At 40.9% G+C, this 25945-nt stretch overlaps 1 protein-coding gene across 2 annotated transcripts in view; it reads left to right on the forward strand.

Moving 5' to 3' along the window:
* The first annotated feature begins 373 nt into the window (after positions 1–373).
* Positions 374–25945, forward strand: part of LOC148022896 (nifU-like protein 5, mitochondrial) — a 54539-nt gene continuing 28967 nt past the window's right edge. The window contains exons 1-2 of one of the 2 annotated variants that reach the window (XM_087695841.1): positions 374–820; positions 23537–23711. In XM_087695841.1, coding sequence (XP_087551967.1) covers positions 590–820; positions 23537–23711 — 406 coding nt within the window. In that variant the 5' untranslated portion in view covers positions 374–589. The remainder of the gene's footprint in view (positions 821–23536; positions 23712–25945) is intronic. The other variant, XM_087695842.1, reaches the window with a different exon arrangement.

A 25945-nucleotide genomic window follows, 5' to 3' on the forward strand; every position in this document is an offset into this window, starting at 1 on the left:
TACGATGCATGTCTAAACATCATCAGTGAAAATTACTACATAACAAACATGCAAGAATTGCATATAAAACTTCAAATTCCTTTACTGAGGTGCACATATAAATCGAGTTCTAAACAACCTAAAAGAGCAAATTTAAACTTCAACAGAAGCAAAGCCTCCTTACCAAACACCGATTTAAAAAGGAAAACAATTAAGAAAAAAAGATAAATAAGAATCAACGTTGGAGTACGTAAGAGTTGCACGTATAAAAAGCTATATTTTTAACGTCCAATTAAAATTAAAATTTAAAAGCAAAACAATTAAGAAAAAAAAGATAAATAAGAATTGTCTCTCCGCTGCACGTGTAATAAAAAAGGTTAATCTGAAGCTTGGACGCGTTCTCATCCAAGCTTAGGATCTCGAGCGGAGACGCGTCGTCGTTCAATTTCCATTTCAATCAAAATACACTCAGGTTCTCGGCATCTCTGGCACGAACCTTCGGCTGTTCGTTGGTGCTTCACGACAGGTTTCTAGAGCCGCCCTCTTCAAAGAAATTCTGTGTCTGGGCCAACACATTCTGTTTGATATCCCTCCTCTGTGACAAGAAAGAATGGCTTCGCCCCTCAATCGAACGGTCCACTGGCACAAGTTCTTCAGGAGGAAATCGCAGTGTTGTTGGGCCTCGGCTGATGTCGCGTCAATCCAAAAACGGTCAATTTACAGCGCCTTTCCTCACAATCCCGTGGATTCTCACACCTCCATCAATAAGGGTACAATTGGGGGAAGCCTTCCCAGGTCGCTGTCATCATCATTGCTTTACCGTGGAACTGGGCTACTCAAGGTATATCGCTTTGTTTCATGCTACTTTTGATGTCTAAGTAATCACAGAATTGTCTTCTCTGTTCGTGCATGTGTGCACGAGACTCTCTGTGGTCGTGTCTGTACATCCGCTTGCATGTTCACATTTTTCTAGTACCAGGGGTAGTAGGAGCACAAGTAACTATGAAATTATTGTGAGTAGTAAAAGAATTCTCTCTCTGTCACGCACACACGCAAGAGTCTCCGCACTTATCTGTGGGCATGCACCTGCACATGGCATTTTTCTAGTTTTAGGGTTGTAGGAGCATGAGGAATAATCAATTTTGGGCATATGACATATTTTGACAGAAGACTCAACATCGAACTGCCCGACCTTGTTCTTGGTGATCCATAGCCTCTGCATGAGCTACTATGTTGTTGGTGGACCTACCTTCAGTTGTCCTGTGCGGTTTAGTATTTTAGGTAATTGCGTAATGGGGAGTGAGGGAAGGACAACTTAATGTAGTGCACTAGCACATGGCAGTTTCATTAATTGGGGGTGGGAGAAAGAAGAACTAAGCAAATACACACTTGCCTACCTTCACTTTGGTAGATCTGGTGTAGCATTGAATCATTTACAACCTAAGTAGGAGCACATTGTGAGATCACGTGGTAGATTTCAGCCCTAGATACCATTGGCCTGAAGCATATGTGGCATTATATGTCATTTTATGTCCTTTGTGCGGAGCATTCATTACATGCCTATTTGCCTATGCTGTGAGGCTATTTCCAAGAGCTGCAATTCAACTAGGGATAGAGATCTGACACATGGGTAAGCCATGGAGAGCAAGGACATGGCTGGTTTTGGGCTGTTTAGTGGGAAGGATCTGGATGGTTTAGCAACTAGTTTCTGGGAGTTTTCATAGGGAAGAATTCTAGGTTTTTCTCCCATGGCTAGCAAGGTTTTTCTCGGAGCCATGATGTCGTGCTGCTACGCACGCACCGTTTAAAAAAATTCTAGAGTGTGGCTTTCTTATTGATTTAGAGCCAATGGCATTTTAGACATTAGTGTTAGTGTCCATGGTTCCAAAATATTAGATTTTAGCCAATTTTTGATATTCTAGATATTATCTCTTGTAAAAATCCATAAAACTGTAGACAACTTCTAGATTAGGATGACATGTAAAAGAAAGCATGAAGCTTTCAGCCAATTTGAGAGGATTTTATGTAAAAAGAGAGATTGACGAAATCACGTGATGTGCGATTGCTGTTTTTAGGCAGTGAACAACACTCTGAAGGGGGAGATGAAGAAGGAGTGATCTGGCAGAATTCTAGCCAGGTGTATTGGTATTTTACCCTCCCTTTTTAGAGCCAATGGAGGCATCAGATTGGCGATCTGAGTAGCATAGAGGAATGTATTATTTTATACACGTTTTTGTCTATTAGAGTTATATCTTCTTATAATGCTGAAAGAAACTGACAGGCTTCATCTTTGTTAGTATTATTCTACATTTTCTAATTCTTTTTGGGAGTATTCTTCTACGTCTTCAATTTCTTCGAACCCCTTCTCTTCCGTCTACTCCTCTCCCTGAATCTATCTTCACTCTGCTCTCTCTTACTCTCGTGGTGGACTCTCAACACCAAATGCACGGACACCGTGTTAGGGGAAGTTTATTCTATCATTACAAGTGAATTTCGGAAGATATTTGGGCTGATTTGGGGCTGATATCTTTAGCCATATTCAGAGAATTAGCTACAACATTGTTGTTTTAATTTATTTCTTACTCTACAGAAGACATATTGTCAAAATATGCAAGTATTATGTGCCCCTGTGGTAGGGCAATGTTTGTAGATAATTCATAGATGCTTTGAGTTGAATTAAGAGGAGCTTTTTCTCTTTTTTTTTGGCTGTGGTAATTTATCCTTATTAGGAACTCAATTTAAAGCTCTCTTGAAGCAAGTCTCTTTGCTCTACAAGCCTTGTAATTGACTCTTAAGCCTTTGTTCCTAACAGTCTATATTGAATGTAATCATGCAAAGTTGATTCATTCTATGGCATCATGTATGAATGATGGGATGTAGAGTTGTTTATGATACATGACAGCATATTGTACTTGATTTTATAATTGGTGATTGCTCTTATAGTCAAGAAAACAAGCTTGATTTGAGATAATACTCTTGTGATCTTTGCTAAGAACATGCAGCTAGAAGCTCTATCAACATCTTTAAGAACTTGGCTTAAAACCTTCAACCCTTCTCTTATCTCTACCATCTCCGGAGTCTAAGCTCTTGAAACCCTATACCTTCTTCTTTCTCAAACCGCTGTGATTGACCGTGAAGTACCTCTTGAACCTTCAAACATTCACTCTAATCTACTTATCTCTTGAAGACACATCTCCATCTATATTGTTCAGTTTTCTTGCCAAACCCCTGTGGTGACCTTCAACCCTATGCGCTGCGACAAGTATATTTTTTGAGTTTTTGACCGGATGCAAAACTAATCTTGGTGTTAAGGTTGAAGGCTCAATATCTTAACATTGGGAGCATGTGTATTGTCATAAAGGTGAATATGATAGCATGAAGGGCCAAAGATGGTGGTTGTGTGGATAGTTTGGATTAGTTGCATTGGAGATGGTTGCTTTTCAAAGTTGGTCTACATGTTGGTCATGTGCAAGACAGAATGAGGTATTGATGGATAGGGTATGGGCTACATGGAGAGAGAGTATGACAAGGGATTGGATCGGCTTGAGGGATCATAGGCATGGAATACAAGGATTATGCCGTAAATACTTATGCGATTATATGCTTTGACTAGGGGAGTTGTGCCACTTGAGGTGGACATGGCTCTAAGTTTGGGGCATGGGAGTGTGTCAATAGTGTGATGCTTAGAAAAGCGGTTGTCTATGTGGATGTTGAGTCATAATCTATGTTAGCATGATGTGGAGCTCTGACAGCCCAACTAGAAAATGGAAGGAGTTGAAACGTGCAACCTTTCGTAGGGAGAGAACTATCCTATGGAGGTGCATGGCGGATTGAGAGGCCAAAGAAAGCTTGTCTTATGATGGGCTTGTGGATGCTTGATACATAGAGCTGAATTGATGCTTATAACCAGTACAAGGGTGAGAGTGAGGGTGGCCTTAGTAGAGAAGATGAGGAGCTGGTGGTTTGCAAGCTTGTTGATGCAAAACAATTGTTGATTATCTTGATAGCTATATCTGATGGCTGTTTTTAAGGTGTCGCTCTATTTGTTGGGGAGCGTAAAATTTTTTAGATGCTTTAATCTTGCTAGTAACATTTGATTGAGTTACTAATCAAATGTGCAAGGTTGTTTAGCACTTGTGATGCACATGGCAGTTATTTCATGGTAATAGACTAAGGACTTTGAGGATACAGTGGGTGCCAAAGGCAAAAGTTGAGATAAGTTATGCAAGTTGGGCTTTGGTGATCGATTGGTGCCAGTTTGGACCCTAGGACAGTTTTTTGGCCACTAAATGTAACTGTTGATACTAGGGACTAAGCATTAATTAATTAATCAATGCTAGTCTAAGGGTCAATAGAGGTTGGGGACTACTCTAGAGTCTAGGTTGCAAATGGCCCAGCCAATTTAATTATGGATGGGCACATTTAATTTTGGGCAAGGTTAGAAGGGTTGAAATTAATTTTTAGAATTATTTAATTTTAAAAATCAATTTAATACTAAAAATTGGGTTTAGAAGGTTGCCACTTGTGGTAGAAACACCCATGCAAACTGAGAACTACATATCAAGGGATAAATTGGTTTGAACGCTTACTGGTCAGTTTTGATAGCAAGAGGCACTTGGATTAGCGGGGAGATAATAGAATATTAGTTGTACTATATCCATTTGCAATAAAGGCTAAAGAAGTACCGCAAGGGGTGTCTGTTTGGGGCCAACGGGTTGTCCATTGTCCAAGATTAAGTGGTAACAGGGGCAATGATATTGGACCCACACTAAAAACAACATTCCTTCTTTGAAAGGATGGTAATGACCTAATTAAGTACCAATTACAACAAGCATAAAATTTACGTAAATTGAAAATTCAAATGTTATCAATTAATCTTGGATAGTCGACTCCTGGTTGGCCCCAAAACCGGTGCTGCTCGCTGTATTTCTTTAGTTTCTATTAATATTAGATGAAGTACATAGATTTGGCTCCAATCTCCTTCAAAATCCAATACAACTTGTTGTCTAAAATAACCAACAAGCCTTCAATTTTATTTGCTCCTTGGTTTATAGGGGATTGATATCCAATTAACCCTTGGTTGGTCAAAATGAGCCGGATTGGGATGGTTGGCCTCTTGAACCCTTGGTCTAATAGGAGATTGGTTTCCAATTGACCCTTGGTTGGTCAAAATGAACCCAGAATTCGATTGAAATAGTTGGCTTCTTGAAAAATCTGGCAATTCCTTGAATTCCAGTTGCTGATTTCAAGTACTAGGCCTTCAATTTCCTAGCATGGGATCTGAGGTAGTTGCTAAACCCTACTTTCTACTGTAAATTAGGGTTTACAACATCTTGAATTCAGCACCTTCAATAGCTATAATGACTGAAATTTATAGCACATTGGAGTTGAAGAAGCCTTCTTTAACTCACTTTGCTTACGTGTGGTTATTGCTAGAGCACCTTTATAACGTGCGGTCTGCCTTGCGCTAGACAATGGTGTCCACTCTATGAAATGAGTGGGATGAGCATGAGACAGAGGAGGCCAAAGCCATGCAACGCTTGTGCCTTAATGAGTAGTTTTGGCAAAAAGTCTGTGCCGTTGTCATTGTCGTGACTTCCTTTTATAGGGTGTTACGTACAAGTGATTGTAAGGGGTACACTGTGCACCTTCTTGGTCACTTTTTTAGAGTGGCATTGGTGGAGACGCGTGCTTGTACAGTGATCACAAAGACACAGCATGCACATGTTTTAGAGATAGTAGAGAGGAACTTTAGGAAATAGCTAAAGAAAGAGAGAATGTTGAGGGGAGAGATTTTCAACTTTTATCGTGAGAAAGGTATCAAATCAATTCTCACCTGGTTTATGATAGTAAAAGTGAAAACAATAGCCAGTAGTCGATCGCTTGTAATCATCACCACTAGCCTTGTTGGAGTCTGTCCAGCCTTAAAGTACCAAAGGTGAATTGCGAGCATATGTGATATTTATCATGTTTTTACGTAGTTCTAGCGGGAATACTCCCTTATCCATGGACACTTTTTACCTTCTAGCTGGAGAAAGGTTTTTCTTCCCATGTGAATATCTGTCAGTGGGTGTGGTACTTATCACCTTAGGGATTGCATTTTCGTTAACATTTCTCACACAAAGGATGTGACCTTTCAGCACTCCTCTCTTGTTAATTTGTTCATTGAGTGTGTGTGAGTGCATGCGTGTTGTTGAATCCTAACTTACCAGTGGTATTAGAGCCATATCTCTTTGCCGCCACCACCACCGCCTTACCCACCGTTGAGCCCTACTCTCTTGCTCATCGGTTGCTCTGCACGTTGCTGCTTGACAATTCTTGCCCTTGTACTAGTGTTTGACAGTGTTCTGAAAGGTAGAGCCCAAGTGGAATAAGAAAAAAAGTGAGAAAGTACAAATGTACATAAAGTACAACAGGATAAGAAATAGACAGCATCTTATCCTGCGCCCATCATCTTCCTAAAGAAGGCAAAATGCTTAATTGAGAGAATTTTATGAGCAGATCTACAGGATTCTCATGAATTGAGATCTTAACAAGCTCAATAGACCTGTCCTTTACCACCTCCTTGATGAAGTGATAGTGCACTTCAATGTGCTTTGTCTTTGTATGGAAGATCAGATTTCTGGCCAACTAAATAACACTTATAGAATCCGAATGCAGTGCAGGAGTAACAATAATACCAAGGTCTACTAGGCCTAACCATAGGGCCTCCTTGCAAACCTCAGTGGCTACAATATACTCTACGTTAGTAGTAGATAAGGCTGTGCATTTTGGCACCCTAGACATCCAAGAAACACCACCTCCAGCAAAGGTGAAGACATACCTAGAGGTGGACTTCCTACTATTTGCATGTTATGGATACATAGTTAGTGTAACCCACGATTGTAGTATCTTGGTCACCATAGCAAATGCACATATTTGTAGTGTCTTGGTGGTATCTCATGATACATTTCATGGCGTCCCAATGTTGTTGGCTAGGTGTAGCTATATAGCATGCCACAACTCCCACTGCCCAGTGTGGATGCATAAGGGATCTTGGCCATCTTGACCTTGTACTCATCTGATTGAGGGAAAAATCAGCTTGATTGACCTTTACATGGAAATGTAAAGGATAGCCAATGGGTTTAACACCCTGCATATGGAATCACTCAAGCACCTTGTGTATATATGCTTGCTGTGATATATAAAGGAGCCCCTTAGAGCGATGCACATACTAAGAATATGTGAGGCTTGCTCCATGTTCTTCATCTCAAAGCTCTTCTTGAGCTGAGTCTTCAAAGTATCTAGCTCATCACTAGCTCTCCCAGCAATCAACATATTATCAACATAAAGGACCAAGATAATAAGGGTATTATCATGGGCGTTCTTCGCGTATAAACATGGATCCATATCACTGTGAGTATATCTCTGCGAATGTATGAAAGCATTGAACTTATGGTAGTATTCCCTAGGTGCCCGCTTAAGGCCATAAAGGTGGTTTCTCAACTTGCATACTAGGTGTTTCCTATCCTTTTCTTAAAAGCCCCTAGGTGGTTGTATATAAATCTCATCATACAAGTCTCCATGTAAGAAAGCCGTCTTAATATCTATTTGATAGAGATACAGATCTAATTGGGCAACCAAGGTCAACACTAAGTGTAGGGTAATCATCTTGACTATAGGAGAAAAAACCTCATCAAAGTCAACACCATGCTCGTGCTTAAAATTCTTAGCAGCCGATCTGTCCTTATATGCTGGCTTGGGGTGTCTAGGGATACTCTTCAACTTGTGTACCCACTTGTACGGTAATGCATGTTTCCCATTGGGCAAAGAAATCGAATCCCATGTATGGCTTTTCTACAACGAGTTATACTTTGACTGCATGGTTTTCTCTCAAGAGTGACTATCACCTCTACGCATGGCCTCCTAATAAGAGGTTCACGAGAATCTGTCACCATAACATAGTCTATGGAGGGTGCAAACCAAGCAAGTTGACGTCTATCTCTAGTAGATCGTCTCAAAATAGGTTGTGGGGTCTATACATCCTGTCCAACATCAGGATCATAGGCCACTGGAACATTATTTGCAAGCTGTTTAGCTAGTTGTACGATAAGAAAAGGATCCTCTTGAAATATCACCTTGCATATCTCAACTACCTACTTAGGCTGCTTATGTATCTTCTCCTCATGGAAGAAAATATCATGGCTACAAATGATCTTCCTAGCTTGTGGATCCCATAGGCAATAGCCCATCTCTCCTGCATCCCCATAGCCAAGAAAGATGCATTTCATTGATTTAGGATCCAACTTATTGCATTTGTTCTTGGGGACATGGCAAAAGGCCTCACATTCAAAGACTCTAAGATGCGCATATGAGGAAGGTTTTCCAGACTATATCTCCTCTGCAACGTGACAACCAATAGCAGTGCATGAGGATCTGTTGATCAAATGTACAGTAGTAGTAACTGCCTCAGCCCAAAAATGCTACAGTAAGCCTGTCTAGCTAAGCATATTACAGAATTTCTCGTGAATCATTCTGTCTATGTGCTCTGCAATATCATTTTGGGGTGGGGTGTAAGGGGTGGTCAATTGATGCTTAATACCCTACTCATCGCAAAACTACTCAATGCTTTAGAGACATATTCACCCCCATTATCAGACCTTAGGCATTTTAGCTTATATCTAGACTAGTACTAACTCAACAAGAGCAAGCCAACACTGAAAGGTAGCCAATACATCTGATTTTTGCTTAATGGGATATGCTCAGATCCTATGTGAATAATCATTAATGAAAGTCACAAAATACTTTACGCTGAAGTGACGGATGTATTGGCTACCTTTCACATATGTGACAGCCTGTTAAAATTTACCAAGGATAAATCTTTAAAAAAATATGAATTTTGTATGAAAAAAACAAGTTGATTGTCGACGGTTGTTGCACAACTTGCACTAAGCTGGGAGCTGCTGCGAAAGATGTCACCTGAGCTGATGGGCACCTGCGCTCATCTGCGGACTTGCAACGCCTAACTTGTGAACCGATGCCTGTGACCAATCTACAGCTTGCAACCTATTGAAGATTGTGATGTGCTATTGGTACAGCTCGAATTGGCTCCAGGAAGTGCGCTTGCGATAATCTTCAACTCTGGTACTAGTTTGAAGTGACCAATGCACAATGGAGATGCGATGGTTAGCAATGGCAATGGCAATGGCAGAGAGAGACAGAGTGAGAGGTGAGCAACAATAGAGAGTAGATAGTGTGAGATGTACAATGTGTGGATACAATTAGTTATGTACATCTTTTAGGTTTTTAAGATAGATATATGTAAAGTGCAAGTGCTAAGGGTGTGTTCATACTTCAGCACGTATAAAAGGCATGGTGGCTCTTTATTTCCAACACACGCCACCCAATGACTGGCAAGGCATGGGACCACATACATTAGAATGCATAAGAGCCAGAGGCTCATCCATGCACGTAATGCCAAACTTCTTATGAGAATTGCGTGCTTGCTTGCCATAAAGACAATGATCATAAGAATCAAAACATTTGTAATCAAGACTTCTTATGAGAATTGCGTGTCTGCTTGCCATAAAGACAATGGTCATAAGAATCAAAACATTTGTAATCAAGAGGCGGAAGATATTGCAAATGAGTAAGCATTTCCATTCCCTTTAAGGACATATGCCCAAGGCGATGATGCCATAAAAATACGTGTGGTATATCAACCATGGTCAAAACATGGTCAAGGGATCTAGATACAAATAAAGGATAGAGGCTACCAACCTTGGCACCTTGAAAAAAAATCAAGATTCCCATAGGTAATCTTCCATACGGAATCACCAAAAGATACATAATAGCATGCATCATCTTATTGTCCAACAAACAGAAGGCTTTTGGTCAAAGCCGGTACATGACGTATATTATGAAGAGTTGTCTGAAGGAAACTGCACTCGTACATTCCCAATGCCAATAATCCAATGCCAAGTCATTTCCTAGTCTAACAGAACTTGTCATGTTCCAATATGATTGAAACCAATCCCTATGTGAGGTAACATGAAAAGAAGCCACTGAATGAAGTAGCCAACATTGAGAAAAAGTGGACGAGGCATCAGCCAACTGACTAGAATCAAGAGAAGTTGCTATCAGGATGTAATCATCATCAGACTCAGGCTCCAAGGCATTTATCTCCTCAAATTTTCTGCTAGACTTACTAGGAACAATGTTGTGATCATCAAACTTATTTTGCACTTTGCCCTTGCCTTTCTCCTTGCACTTATCATTGTGTATCTTATGGCATTGTGGCCTAATAGGACCATACTTTCCACAGTAATGATATGTGAGAGAGGTCTTATGGCCACAAGACTTACTACGAGATTGTCTGTGAGAGTGAGACCTTTGTGAGTCTCTACTACGGCAGTCATTACTGTTCTTACCATCATGTCTGCTCCTAATAGTCAATACATAAGAAGTACATGCTATATCCACATTTTTTTTTGTTTATCCCCTTTCTAAGGCACCCTCAACATCTTGGAGTTTCAAACCATCCTTAGGTATATTAGCACACATGGCAGTATATAAAGTCTCCCATGACTCAAGAAGTATCATAAGAAATAACAAGGGAGACTATCCTTGAACTCAATACCCTGCGAAGTCAATTGGTTGGCTGAAAATAGAATGAGATTCATTCAAATGTGCAAGCACATTAGTCCCTTTCTTCATGCGAAGATCCATGAGCTGTTCCAACTAGTACATCTGTGAAGCAGGACTTTGCTTGTCATAAAGATTGCATATCTTTTTCCATAACTGCCAAGCATTATCCTCAGGTGCCACAACATTGAAACAAATGTATTTTGTCAAAGACAATTTAAGAGTGGATTTATATAGCTCATCCAATTCATCCCAAGTATCTTGATCAATGCCTTTGGGCTTTATAGTCTTGTTTTTCAAAGGCCTAACCTGTTTCTTTTGAACTAGTACTTGTCATATTTGCATCTTCCAATAGGTAAAATTTGTGCCATCAAGCTTTTTAATATTAAAAATAGCACTATCATTCGAAGAACCAGCCTTAATGTCAGTATACCAATGTAAAACCCAAGAGAATGGGCTGTTGTAAATGATTGCAAATTAGCCCCCAAAACTCAGCCAAAACAAGGGCAAAACAGGCAGGAATACCAAAGTATAGAGCTGTCCACCAACTGCAAGTAATAGACTACCAAAGTACAATGTTTGCTCTCCAAGACAATGCTGAAAACTGTAATTACAGCAATGCTGAAATAAAGACAGCAGTACATGTCAATCCAATTGTGTTTGGCAGTGTTTGCTCTCCAAGACAATGCTGAAAATTGTAATTACAGCAATGCTGAAATAAAATCCAACTGTGGGTAAATAGCCAAGAAAGAAAGCTTCTAGTGCTAGGGATATCCGAGTAACAACCAGGATACAAAGAATGCAACTAGCAATTATTAAGCATAAACCACCGGTACCAAAGATTGTACGAACTTAAATTGTTAGTAAACCATATATTCCATAAGCATATACATCACTGACAAATTGTTGATAGAGGTGAGTGCTAGTGTTCAAAGCGTACGGAATCAAATCAGCCCATAAGCATAGGTAACTGCATTCAATAGCATACAAGAGAGCATATACATGAACCAAGAGTCCCATTGTCTCAAAGATCCGAGCTCAACTACATAAAGAATCCAAAGCTCTAATGTTAATAGGAAGTGGCTCCCATTGAAGCAAATTTGAATGCCAAATGAGCAATACAAGCTCAAGATATCAAGAACATGACCATATGGAATCCAAGATACATCTGGGAGAATGAAACCTAAGTAAGTCTTCAAACTCGTAATGCCAATGACTAAAGCAATTAAAGCATAAAGCCAAAGCTCCAAAGCATCCAACATAGCTCAAATCCGAATGATAAAGCCATCCATAATCATATTTGGGTCCAAGTATCAATGCTAGACATCAATGCATATAAGTGGTATACCCGATGCAACTAGCCTTCCTTCTCGGATAGGGTGGTTTAACCTGATTGACCACTTAATTACAGCAATCAACAAATGAACATAAACTGAAATACTCACTTTACCTTCATAAACTTGCACAATAGACACCCTGTTGGCCCCAAAGCTGGCGCCCCTTTCGGTATTTCTTTAATTTCAAATGCTGATGGATAAATTACAAGCCGAGAGTGGTTTAACCTGATTAAGCCCTTAATTACAGCAATTAGCAAATGAACATAAACTGAAATGCTCACTTTACCTTCATAAACTTGGACAGTGGACACCCTATTGGCCCCAAAACTGGCATCCCTTTCGGTATTTCTTTAATTTCAAATGCTGATGGATAAATTACAAGCTGAGATTTCACGATCTCCTTGGCTGATTCAAAAGCCCCTTGCTGTTCCAATAATCAGCAAAGCATTTGGGCAAATTGCCCCTTGATTTTCACCCAAGACTTGCTCTAATGGAACCCCAACTGGTCAAATGCTGCCCCAAATTCACAATAGATGGGCTGGCATTTGAAATCCTCACAATTCCATGAATTTTCGGTGCTGATTTCAATGTACAATGCCTTTGACTGATGGCACGGGTCCCAAGGTGGCTGCTAAACCCTAATTACTGCTGTAATTTAGGGTTTACAGTAGTAAACTCTCTGTTGTCCACCAAATTTGGCCGTACTCTGCTACCAATGGCTGAGAATTGCTGAGAATGCTTGAGCATAGCTGAAGGAGATGAGAGAATGCTGTAGAAAGAGAGAAAATCAGCTGAAATGTATCTTTTGATTCGTAGCTCTGATGACAAATCCGATGGCACCAACAGCTTCAGAAGGAGGGAAAAACACTAGCTCGATTGGCGAGCCCTTCTCTTCTACCGCCGCCTTTCTTGAGGCGGAAGAGAAATCCTGCTGGCCCCTGTCCTGTCGCAGCGCACGATCAGTCGTCGTCGCCTCTCATAGCCAAATCTGATCACCTCCTCTCCCCCTACCAAGCTCCGAACGGCTACAATTCAGCTTCCACCACCCTCCAACAGCCTTCTCCCTAGTTGCATGGGAAAGTTTTGCCAAGTGGCAGCCTTCCTAATGCATTTTCAGCCATTAAATTAATTTTTCAAAATTAATTAATTCTGAAAATTAATTTCAACCCTTTTGACCCTGCCCAAAACTAAACATGCCTATGTGTGATGAAATTGGCTTGGCCATTTGCAACTTGGAGTGGTTCCCAACCTCTGTTGACCCTTAGACTAGCATTAATTAATTAATTAATGCCAGTCCCTAGTGTCATCACTGACACTTAATGGCCAAACAATTGTCCTAGGGTCCAACCTGGCACCAACTGACCACCCAAAACCCAGTTGGCATAACTTAACACAACTTTTGCCTTTAACACCCATTGCATCCTCGAGGTCCTTGGCCCGTTCCCATGAAATAACTGCCATGTGCATCACATGTGCTAAACAACCTTGCACATTTGATTAATAACTTAATCAAATGTTACTAGCAAGATTAAAGCATCTCAAAATTTCACGTCCCCGTGACACCCGAATAGCATCAAGCCTCAGTAGACATAAAGTTATTGTTAATAGCTTGTTATCCAAATTTTTATTATAGCAATGAAATTCTGCAAAACTAACTTAATTAAGCTCTAAACAATCCAACTAGCATCCCAAAGCATAGTCAAAGTATCCGGGCACCAAAATAGCATCATCAAGGCATTAAATATGCATAATGGAGCTCACTGTTTGCTGTCCAAACCGGAACGGTTTTGTTCTTTGTGAAACAGAAAACAAAAAACTACACAAAATCAACTTTGTGAGTGCTCAGATTTGTAGCTCTTGTCGCGCTCTTCATTTCTAGCAATAGAACATCTAAATCTGATATTGTATGCAAAAGTTAAGGCCAAAATATGAAAGTGTTGTCAAGCTGCCATAGTTGTCGACGACTTTTGTAGCATGCTCAGTATCCACTCAAAATGGATAGAATGGCTGCTCCGCAGTGTTAGATTTATTTATCCCTGTGTGTGAACACACATTATTATGTGTAAAAGTGCATGTTTAGGTGTGAATACCTTTAACACCACTTAGCATTTAATAAGGATCAAAGGTGTAGGGTGGATGCCTCAACTTATATATTCAAGTCCTATCACTTGTACTTTTTGTTGGGATAAAGGCCCGTTTTCACCTATGTGTATAGTACATGCACATTATTCAGTTGTACATGTGAATGCACCCTTATATGCCTTAAGTATAAATACATTTTATTCTTTGTGTACCAACACATTTGTTGGTACACTCAAATCTAATCGTACTTTCACGCTCTCCCTCTCTCCGTCACTCTCACTCCTCGAATTGTTGCTCATCCCCCCAGCTGAGCTGCAACTACTGATATTAGAGCACAGATTGTGCGCATTTTTCGAGACCATAGGCTCTAGCTACAAGTTGCAAGACTAACAAGTGACAAGTGTCAGCTTGCGAACACCTCGAGGCAGAAGAAGGTTAGTTGAGTAGGAGTTGGGGTGCCCAGTAAGTAACCAGTCGGTAGCTGTTGAGTGTGTGACGTGCAGGTGACAGGGGTCCACGAGCAGGCATGGTGACGGTTCAGCGCGGGGGCGACGGGGCAGCGAGCAGCGACCAGGCGCCAGTGCGACCAGCATGGGGCGGGTAGGCGATGTGATATCTAATAGGTCATGGACCCGGACGGTGGGTCAACGGATCCGTTACCCCCGTTTTTAAAAAAAACAGAAATCTTCTTTATTTAAAAGCAAAAATTTCCAAAATTTTCTCATTCCCTTTTCTTGATGGGAGTTCACGCGTGAAAGCACAGCCATCAATTATGTGCAAATTTGAGCCCGAAAATTTGGGGCTTTTCCCAGATTTAATCCTGTCTATGCCTAATAGTGACATTCAGGTCAAAAATTGCAAACATTGTGCGTGGTGACCTCAATCAAATTGGGGATTTTGCCAAATTTGTCAGAATTTTACTCTTTTGAGTAAAATTTCTTGACATTGAACCTCGGAAAATTGGGGCTTTTCATGTATTGGTAAAATTTTGCTCAGCTGGGTCAGATTGGCTAACATTTATGCAATATTGGACCTGAAATTTTGGGGCTTTGTGCAGAATTTAGTAAATTTCTGCAGTTTTTTGCTCGTGTGGTGGTTGGTTCATGTACAAATAGTAGAGATTTATTATTGTTTGAGGAAGAACAACAGTGTGTTTGCTGGTTCAGCTTGTGCTTCTGCAGTCCAGGGCATTTACTCGTGTTTGTGATAAAATGGTGCAACTTCTTCCAGTTCAGACATCAAGAGTTTGATGGAAATCAAACGGTTTGATGGTCATGGTTTTGACCTTTGGAAAGACCGTATGCAGGGCATATTGTTCCTAAAGGATTGTGAGGATGCTTTGTAGGAAGATAAACTCGCACAAATGTCTGATGCATATTGGGCTAGAGTCAACAAAAAGGCTGTGGCTTACATTAAGATGGGTGTCACTGATGACATTTTGACAGACATTAAGGGTTTAGATAGAGGTTATGCAATATAGGAGAAGCTGAAAACTACCTATGAGATCACCACACCTGCTAATCAGGTACATTTAATACTCAAGCTGGTGTATATGCGATTGGATGAGTCAAAGCCTGCAGTTGAGCACTTGAGTGCATTTACAGGCATTTTAAATAAGCTCAAGGATGCAAATTTAGATTTTGATGATAAGTTGAGGGCGATCTTTTTGATCATGACACTGCCTAATTCTTGGGAGACCTTGGTGGTTTCTCTCAACAATAACCCCAATCTCTCATATGATGGGGTGAGGGGTTCAATCTTGAATGAAGAAATTAGACGTATGTCTAGTGGAGAAGGCAGTAACTCAGCTTATAATGTAAGAGACAAGGTTGAAAAGAAAAATGCAAATACAGGATAGAGGAACAGAAGCAAAAGCGAAAAAAGGAAAAGAGTGACATTACTTGCTATCATTGTGGTTGGAAGGGCCACAAGAAGCTTGATTGCAGATAATACAAGAATGAACAAGAGAGAAAGAAGAATGCAGGAGACAAAAAGAAAAAGGAGGATAAGACAGATGTATCTGAGGTAGCCAAAGGCAAGGAAAATGCCAATGTGGCCTCCAGTGTAGTCATAGAGGAGCTTTCGGATACAGAGGCTGATGTATTATGTGCAGTTGATTATGATGCCCTTGTATGTCACATGCAGGATATGTAGATTACCAAGGCTGATGTGATTGATGTACTTTTGTCAGTTGATGATGGTGTCACTCTCAAACTTGGATTGTAGACTTTGGTGCCTCTTTCCATGTAACTCCTTGCTTGGAGTGTTTTGCTATGTTCAATGCAGGCAGTTATGGAAAGGTGTATCTTGGAAATAACCATGCTTGTAGGATTGATGGGATTGGCAATGTACACTTGTCTTTAGATAATGGGCAAGAGCTTGTGTTGAAAGATGTCAGATATGTGCCAGGCATTAAAAAGAGTTTACTATCTGTTGGTCAGCTCGACTTGCATGGTTACACTACACTATTTGGTGGTGGTTTGTGGAAAGTGAAAAAGGGTTCCATGTTGATTGCAAAAGGAACCAAGAAGGGCACTTTGTATTGTTTGCACTGTAAAGCTTTGAATGGCAAGTTTCTTGCAGTTGTTGAGATTGGTTGTCATTTGGAGTTATGGCTTAAGAGATTAGGCTATATGAGCTAGAAAGGACTTGATGTCCTTACCCCTCTGAAGAGGGTTGATGGAAAAGGCTCTAAACTTGGCTTTTGTAACGAGTGTCAGTTTGGAAAGCAAATAAAAAATTCCTTTTACTTTGGTGTCTCTCGTAAGTCCAATGTCTTGGACTTAGTGCATTTTGATGTATGTAGTATGCCTGTGAAATCGTTGGGTGGTGTTGCATATTTTATCTCCTTTATTGATGATTGTTCCAAAAAGATTTGGGTATACTTGTTGAAAAAGAAAAGTGAAGTGTTTGCTGTTTTTAAGACTTTTCATGCATTTGTGACCACTCAGACAAGTAGAAAGTTGAAATGCTTGATAACTGATAATGGGGGTGAGTTCACATCTACTGAATTCAAGTCCTTTTGCGACTTGCATGAAATTAAGAGGGAGCTTACAGCTCCTTACAACCCTTCTTCAAATGGAGTCACTAAAAGATATAATAGGACTTTATGTGAAAGAGTGCGGTGCATGCTTTTTTGTCCACTGCTAATCTCCCTCATGAATTTTGGGGAGAGGCACTCAAAATCGCGGTTCACATTTGCAACCGCTCTCCAAAGAGGTCTTTAAATAATGGCATCCCCGAGGAACTCATGAATTTTGGGGAGAGGCACTCAAAACCGCTGTTCACATTTGCAACCGCTCTCCAAACAGGTCTTTAAATAATGGCATCCTTGAGGAGGTTTGGTCTGGCAAATCGACCTCATATGACCATTTACGCATATTTGGTTGTGATGCTTTTGTACATGTTCGAGATGAGCTGAGGAATCATCTCCTAACATCTACATGGAAATTTCACCACAAGTCCAGGTTTTTCTTTCTAATTTGGGTTAACGTTATAATATTCACTAAAAGTCTCAGCAAAGCTCAGCATGATCATTGCATACAACTAGTGGGAGTTGGTTAGAGGTTTAGTTCGGACCTTTAGGTGGGAGGTTGTCGGGATAAAGGCCTGTTTTCACCTCCATGTATAGTACATGCACATTATTTAGTTGTACATGTGAATGGACCCTTATATGCCCTAAGTATAAATACATTTTATTCTTTGTGTATCAACACATTTGTTGGTACACTCAAATCTAATCGTACTTTCACGCTCTCCCTCTCTCCGTCACTCACTCTCCTAGAATTGTTGCTCATTCCCCCAGCTGAGCTCCAACACTTTCATCACAAACTATTACATCAATCTAGTCAGCTTGTTGTGTACTTAAAAGAGAGCTCTCTCTCTCTCTCTCTCTCTCTCTCCACCATGGAGCTTCACCCTCCATCGCTTGTTGGTCATTTTCATTAGCTCCATACCCAATAGTGGTATCAGAGTAAGATTACCATTTCAGCCCATCACAACACTATTGAGAACCCACTTCTTTAGTTTACACACTTCATTTGGGGTTTCGCATTGATAGCCCCAAAAAGGGTTGGTGTCCACATTTTGACTACCTTTTCAGTGGGCACCCACAGCGGTGCGCCACCCTAGACAGCCTATGCCTATACATAAGCAATCACTTCATTCATTCTACACCACTTTAGTCATTCTTCACCCCTCTTCCTCTGTCACTTTGACACTCTTCTCTCCTCTCCATTGCTGCTCATACCCTTACTAGAGGACATCGCAGATCATGGTTATCCTTCCGCTTCTCCTTCAGGCGCCTTGTTTACTCATCATTAGGTCTGTGTTTGGAGGCTTTCCCCATCTTGCCGACAGGTTTCTCAAGCTTGGTGTTGGTTTTTCCACGCAAGTGTTGATATTCTCTAGTTGGTGTCATTATCCACTTTGTGTTTTCATCATCCGGAGGCTCTCCACCAGCAATAGGCGTTAGATTTCATTTTCTTGGCGTCACCCTGGCATCTATGTTTTGCAATTTGGAGTCCTTCCTCCCGGTATTAGAGGATTGCACTTCTCTTCCTCGACAACTGGTGATCTTCTTTATCTCCAACGGCATTAGATGACTGTGGTTCACTTCCTCCACAACTGTCCTTCACCTTCCAATGATTACTTTGATAGCCCATTGTTCGGAGGACTGTGTTTGGCTCCCTTCACTGTGCAAATCCCCAGAGGTGTTGCTACTTGATTTAGATAGGACAATACAATTATCTTTTGAGCTTCGTCTCCGCTATATCAACTTTTCTTCTCATAATATGATTCAATGTATCATCGTCGTCTTCTTCTTGTTTTTTTGAGTTTCTCTTCTCTCTCAGTGTTTGCCATACACACTGTGCTTCTCCCCACAAACCCTATTGTCTCTTTGGTCTCTTGTCATTTTTTGACATGGTATTAGAGCTAGAGACGCTCATTGAGCCACGAAGATCCTTTGCATCAGAGAAGGCAAAGATAGGTTGTGGATTCAACATCATCTACTGATTTTCCCCTTCACTTCCATTGCATCACTAGGAGACAGAGATACCCTTCCCTTCCTTTCCCACACACTCCCTTCCTTTTATAGGTTGACACCAAGGTAATTGCGAAACATTTCACCTTTGGGCAAGTCCCAAGCGAAATGCCAAGTGAAATGGTTGAATAATGTATATGAGATAGTTTTCTTTATAAATAATCGGTTGCAACTTACATATTTATATGAGATGAATCCTTTCATGTCAACAAATGATGTCTATCCTATGTGGAGATCTATCCTATGTGCAAAGTGTCTAAAAGCTCTCAAAAGAGCAAGAAAAAATGATTTTTTTTTTTCAATTTGAGAATGTGGTTTCAGTCAGCTATTTCACTTAGGGCATTTCACGTCTCACTAAAACGGTTCAGGCGTTTCAGGTGTTTTGCGTTTTGGTGCCACCTCTCCCTTTTGGGCCACAGAGTTTATTCTGCACTGGCTTTTAGATTTTTATGCTCAAGGAAGACGCATCCGATGCACACTAAGTCCTATCGAGCAAAAGGATTGATTGGTGCCATGCCCCTCTCGTGACTGCCGCAATGCGCTATGGAGGTTGCTTTTACTTTTTCTAGGTTTTAGGAATGCCATCTCGACAACCCGCGGTTCTACAGTTTGCTCCATTGTGAGACAATGATTGTTGGATATTGTTCCCTTGGCAGTCTACTCCTTCACGAGACAATGACTGTTTGACACCTTTCATTACTTTGGCTCTATAGTCCACTCCATTGAGAGACGATGACTGTTACCCGCCCTTGGCTTTACTTGAGCCTCACCTTTCCCTACCCTCAACTACTCATGTTCGAGAGGCCACCTCTAGGAGTTCTTCGACATCTTCGATACTTGAGATATCTTCTTCGACACAATCGGCGGCGCTTCCTTCGTCATTTGATGATTCGGAGTCTTTGATCCATGAGTCTTCAGATTCCCTATCTCTCTAGAGGGGGATGTACCCTTTTTGCCCTCTGAGGGAGACTTCTACTTCTTCTTTGGCTTTAGAGGATGCTCCTACGTCTCCACCTTAAGAGGGGGCACCTCCTCATCATGAAGTTCGTCAACCACCATTTACTCTTTGGGGATGGCTCTCTTCGAGTAGTCCTTTCTCCTCTTGATTCCCAGGATCTTTAGGTACCACCTAGGTTGGGGCCTTGAAGGTTCAGTCGCAACTTGGTAATGAGGCCTTCACATTCCTTCCAACATGGAGTTATGGAGCTAGTGACTTCTCTCTTGAGGTGGAGTTAGGTTCTATAGTTCATCTCGTCTATTGTTCCTTACTACAAGTTACCTTTCAGGTGGAAATCTTGGATCTCGAGATCCTCTACATCTTCATTGCATCTCTCTTTGCTCCTCTTTCTTTCTCTCTTTTTGGGCCCGAGAAGGGGTGTCGAGAAACCACTTCTTAAGGTTACACACTTTATTTAGGGTTTCGCACTAACAGCCCCAAAAAGAGTTGGTATCCACATTTTGGCCATCTTTCCAGTGGGCGCCCACATAGTGGTGTGCCACCCTAGACAGCCTATGCCTATAAATAGACAATCACTTCATTCATTCTACTTCACCCCTCTTCCTCTGTCACTTTGACAATCTTCTCTCTTCTCTCCATTGTTGCCCATACCCCTACTAGAGGACATCACAATTTGTGGTCACCCTTCCACTTCTCCTTTAAGTGCCTTGTTTACTCATCATTAGGTCTGCGTTTGGAGGCTTCCCCCATCTTGGTGATAGGTTTCTCCAACTTGGTGTCAGTTTTCCCACACACGCCTCGGTCTTCTCCAGCTGGTGCCATCATCCACTTTGTGTTTTCATTATTTGGAGGCTCTCCACCAATAGGCATTAGCTTCCATATGCTTGGTGTCACCTTGGCATCTGTGTTTTGTAGTTTGGAGTCCTTCCTCCAGTTGGCGTCATGTCCTACAGCTTGGTGTCAGTTGTCTTGCACCTAGTGATATCATCCACAATCTGATGTCAGTGATTTCATCTACGTTTGCAACTTGTCTCCATCACACATTTGCGTTTTCAGCATTCAAGTCTCTTGGATTTGCAGTTCGTTGCCTAGGCCATCTCCTCGGTATTAGAGGATTGCGCTTCGCTCCCTCGACAACTAGTGATCTTCTTCTTCATCTTCAATGGCATTAGAGGTCTGCGTTTCACTCCATTGACAACTGTTGTTCACCTTCCAATGATTGCTTCGATAGCCCACTACCTGGGGGACTGTGTTTTGCTCCGTTCACTGTGCACATTTCCACAAATGTTGCTTCTTGATTCACACAAGGCAGTGTAGTTATCTTCTGAGTTTTGGCTCCACTGTATCAGCTTTTCTTCACATAGCATGATTCAATGTATCATCACCATGTTCTTCTTGTGTTTCGGAGTTTCTCTTCTCTCTTAGTGTTTGCTGTACACACTCTGTATTTCTCCTTGCAAACCCTATTGTCTCTCTAGTCTCTTTGTCATTTTTTGACAAACTCTAGCATTGCCACTTTGTCCATCAATCGGGTGTTGCCTTGTGTAGGGTTGCATGTGCAAGAAGAAGAAGAAGAAGAAGAAGCCTAAGAATCTTTCAATTGTAATGCCATATCTCGATATCCCCATAGTAGATGCCATTGAGATAACTTAAATTGAAAAAAGCATCACAGAATTGAAAAGCCCCAATTTTATTGGGTGGATGATGATATATTTTGATAAAAATAAAAAATCCCCAATTTCGCGTGAGCTAACCCTTAGTTTAAAGAAGGGATTTTGAGAATTTGGTCTCAAACTAAAAAATGTCCAAATTTTGTTCATAAAATTTTGAGAGATTGGATCAAAATGTAAAAGCCCCAATTGCTATACCTTGGAAAAAAAACTTTAATTATTAAGGTTTAAGCACCTTAATAAACTTCTCCCTTTGTGGGATAAGTAGATTTGACGGGTAACCGACGGAGGACTTGATGACGTGGTTGGAAATGGGCATGTGGTGACCAATAGCATGCAGGATGTCATGGCAAATCAAGTAGCAACCCAGGCCACACGTGGCTAACATCTCTGTCAGGAGCGAAGCACACATGGCACAAGACAGTCAAACAACTGCATTGTCAAGCAGAAGGCTTGCCTGGAGCAACAATAACCAAGACAAGGCTAGCAGACAACACGGTGTACTAGTGGGGAGTACTCAAGGCTGATGACATAGATTTCCAAGTGACAAGAGAAGCATATGACAAAGAAAGCACGTCTGTAGTAGGCGTTGATAAGACGAGCCACGATTTATGCTCTTGTTATCACATCTGGGATTGAGCGACATGAACAAATTAGAGATCTTCTTCTTTTCCTTATTCCTTTGAGCACTTTCAGGACAACACACAACTTCATCAAGAATGGCTCGAGAAGAACGAAAGTGTAGTCGACATCATCGGGCTGGCCCTCTTTGACAACCTTCTTCATGACCTTGATCTTACAAAAACGGAAAAAGAGGTACAGGATGGCCTTCAAACCACATTTGGGGGAGAGATTAATAATTCCAAATTATTTGTGAAGATGCAATTGTTTAGCATCTCCTATAATCCTTCAGGGACCCTTACGCAGCATCTCGATCATTTATGTCTTCTTTACCAACAATTGTCCACTTCTAATAGCCATTTGGATGACGATGATAAAAAGGCTATACTTCTTAATAGCGTGATGAAAGAAGCACAATTCCATGGAACTGCGATAGCTCTCAAGGTGTCTAGAGAAATGAAATATGAAGAAATGGTCGCCATCCTTTTGGATGACGAAAGACGCAACAAAGATGCTGGCATAGCACTGACAGCCTTCTACACCAAGAAACAATCACCCAAGTGTCGATAGTGCAAGCGTATTGACCACTATTGACCAATGCTACAAGAAGAAAGACAAGCAGCAAGACAAGCAACATGCACAATATGCCACCGCTAATAACTTATTGGATAGTGACCCTGACGAGCCACCTATTAGTTCTGACAAGGTTCTTAATGTAATCGTTCAATCATTGTCTCTTGGCAATGCTGAACCCTATCAGTATGCTTTTTGAATCAAGTCCTAAATTAATAAATAATGTTTTTTGGAATTAGACATTGAGCATGCCAATGCATGTGTTAAGACCTTTCCAGAATCCAAACACTTACTGTGTGGGCAGATGTTTTCTAGCATTTGAGCTATGCCATACCATGCCTTAGTGCCTTTACCTTTTGAGTCTCTTATCAATCAAGTTATTTATGTATGCCTCTTTCCCACCCCCGCCCGTTCCCCAACCCCCCAAAACACACACACACACACACAGCCATTACCCATCGAGTTTCAGCATCATAGCTCTCAGCAGTACCTTTTCACTTTTTTGTATCAACTACTTTAGGTAAAGTATAATTTGTTGAAATGTGTAATGCAACATATATTGCTTTGAGTTTGTAAAGCTGATTCTCTTGAGTTGCCTTTGGAAGTGCAAGATTTGATTTTGATGTTGTTTTCTTTATGTGTCACCTAGTTTGGTTCAGTTCGGCAGCAGAAAAGTATTTTCATTCAGACACAAACAACACCAAATCCTCATTCATTGATGTTTTATCCTGGCAAGCCAGTTATGGAAGTAGGAAGTGCAGATTTTCCTAACAGTCGGGCAGGCATGTCGTCACCGCTTGCAAAGGCTCTTTTCCGAATTGATGGTAATTCCTATTTTTATCACTGCTTACATTTGCTTCTGTGGAGAAACACCTCTAGTTTTTCCTCAATATCAGTGATACATCATGTTGTTTTAGCAGTTTAGAAAAGTAAACAAAAGAAAATGAGCCTTTGTGTTGGTGTTAATATGACAATGTGAGTGCAAGATGCACATAAACATGTAATTTTGTATTGATATGTGTCTCTATATGCAAATTGTGAATGCCTACCCTTTTATGTGGTGGAGAGATTTCATGTACCAAGAATAAGCAAAAGAGCAAGCCATAGAAGTTCAGTTTCATTGCATGAAGAGACTTTTTGCTTACAAGTTGTTGGAGAAGGAGCTTTGGCAGTCCAAGGCATAATTATGAAGTTCTGAGGAGATATAAGAGACTTAGATAATACAAATACACATGCTTGCAAACAATGGGTGAGCACCCCAAACCTTGAAATTGAGATTTTCTTCTATAACTCAAAAGAAAAGTGAGACAATGTGTGGAAGCGAATGAGGCATATATAGCAAATGTGCCATAGAGGCAAACATTATGGTACTCTTTAGGTGCACTAACACAAGTGCAAGTAAACTATATATTCAAACTCTTAGTTCTAGGTTACACAATGTTTAATATCAACAAGATTACTATGGAGGTACAAATCATGATGATATTGCAATATAGTGCATGAGTAGTAGTGTAGTGAGCTGTGGGCTATTTGAAACAGGCCCCTAGGATCCAAAAACTTATGTACAAGCCACAACACAAAGCTGTACCCATGACATGGAAACCATAAAGCGATAATAGAACACAACTAGGAGTAGGGTAATTTAGAGACAATGAACACAGAATAATGAAATGAATGAATTTGAATAAATTACAATGCTCAATGCAACAAACTCACTATGCAGTGAATGAATACTGACCCCCAAACTCCCGTGTCTCAAGGACTAGGGTAGAGAGTATGAGTTGGAGAGTGTGTTGTACTCTGACAGATCCCGAAATGTAGCAAAGCAATCTTCAAAAGTGTCCAAAAGCAAAAAACACATCAATGGAAGCTGGATTAGATAGACGGGTAGTGAGGTGAGAGAACATTGCAAACACAGGTGGTAGCTGATGTGGATGACAGTAGGCAGCAGCTGTTTGCTTGAAATGTAGTAGCAAGGAGAGGCTGGAGAGCAGGCACTAGTAGGTGGACAGTAGTCTGGGATAGCTCTGATTGAGATATCCTCCATGTACGGAGTGTGGACATTGAAGCTTTGGCACTTGCGAGCTGCGAAAACGAGATTGGGTTGAATAGAGGGCAGTTTGTCTATTTATAGAAAGTTTGGGGCCTCCCAAATTAGGGTTTGCATGTGGGATACAAAATCTCTCTAGGACTCCCTTTTTCAAATAAAAGGTTTTAATTCATTAATTAATATGAGTTTTGGGGCTTGGTGGCTAAAGGGTGGAAGTGGTGGAACGCTTAGTCCTTAGGCGTCGGCTTAGAAAGAAACTGGGTCATGTGGTAAAGGCCACTAGGTTGTGCCTCACTGTGAGCAACCACCAGATTAATTTGAGAGTCAAGGACCTTGATTGTGGTTGTTGTAAAGAAGACTTGTTTGCCCCAGCTAGCAAAGTTATTGAATGGATAATAAGTTCACCTTAAGTTGGGGGACATAGTAGACATGGTCCAGTGATTTGAGATCTAGACCTTGGTCAGTGACAAAATTGATGTGACCATGAGCTTGAATCTTGATTGAGGAGTTATTCCCAATCTGGACATGATCGGCTGCAAGGGCTCGAGTGAGAAAAATGTCATGGATGGGAGTCATGTGGTGTGTGGCTCCAGTATCCACAATCCAAACAGGAGAAGAAGTGCTAGGCTGCAAAGATTGGGTCTATGCAGTCACCTTGTCGAGAGAGAACTCGTAGATGTGGACAAGGCTCACATCCTCGGATGTCTTTAAAAAGACGAGGTGAGCCTTTGCAGAGTAGTTAAACAAGCCCTTTGGCTTTGAGAATGAAGTTGACTGAAAGGTTAAGCAAAATCAAACTTCAAATCAAAATCAAAATCAAAATCAAAATCAAAATAAAAAACAAGCAGGGGAATCACAAGGAAACTCCCAATCTCAACTCAAACCCGGGTGGCAGAATGTACCTAAGAAGAATAGATATTGTCAACATTGTCAAAAGACTGGCCATTTTGACAAGAAGTGTCGATCAAATGCAAGAGGCATAGCACCAAAACCCAAGTCACAGACCCC

Source organism: Lygodium microphyllum, chromosome 16, assembly GCF_053477565.2.
Source record: "Lygodium microphyllum isolate KBCC chromosome 16, Lygodium_microphyllum_v1.1.10, whole genome shotgun sequence".
Lineage (NCBI taxonomy): Eukaryota > Viridiplantae > Streptophyta > Polypodiopsida > Schizaeales > Lygodiaceae > Lygodium > Lygodium microphyllum.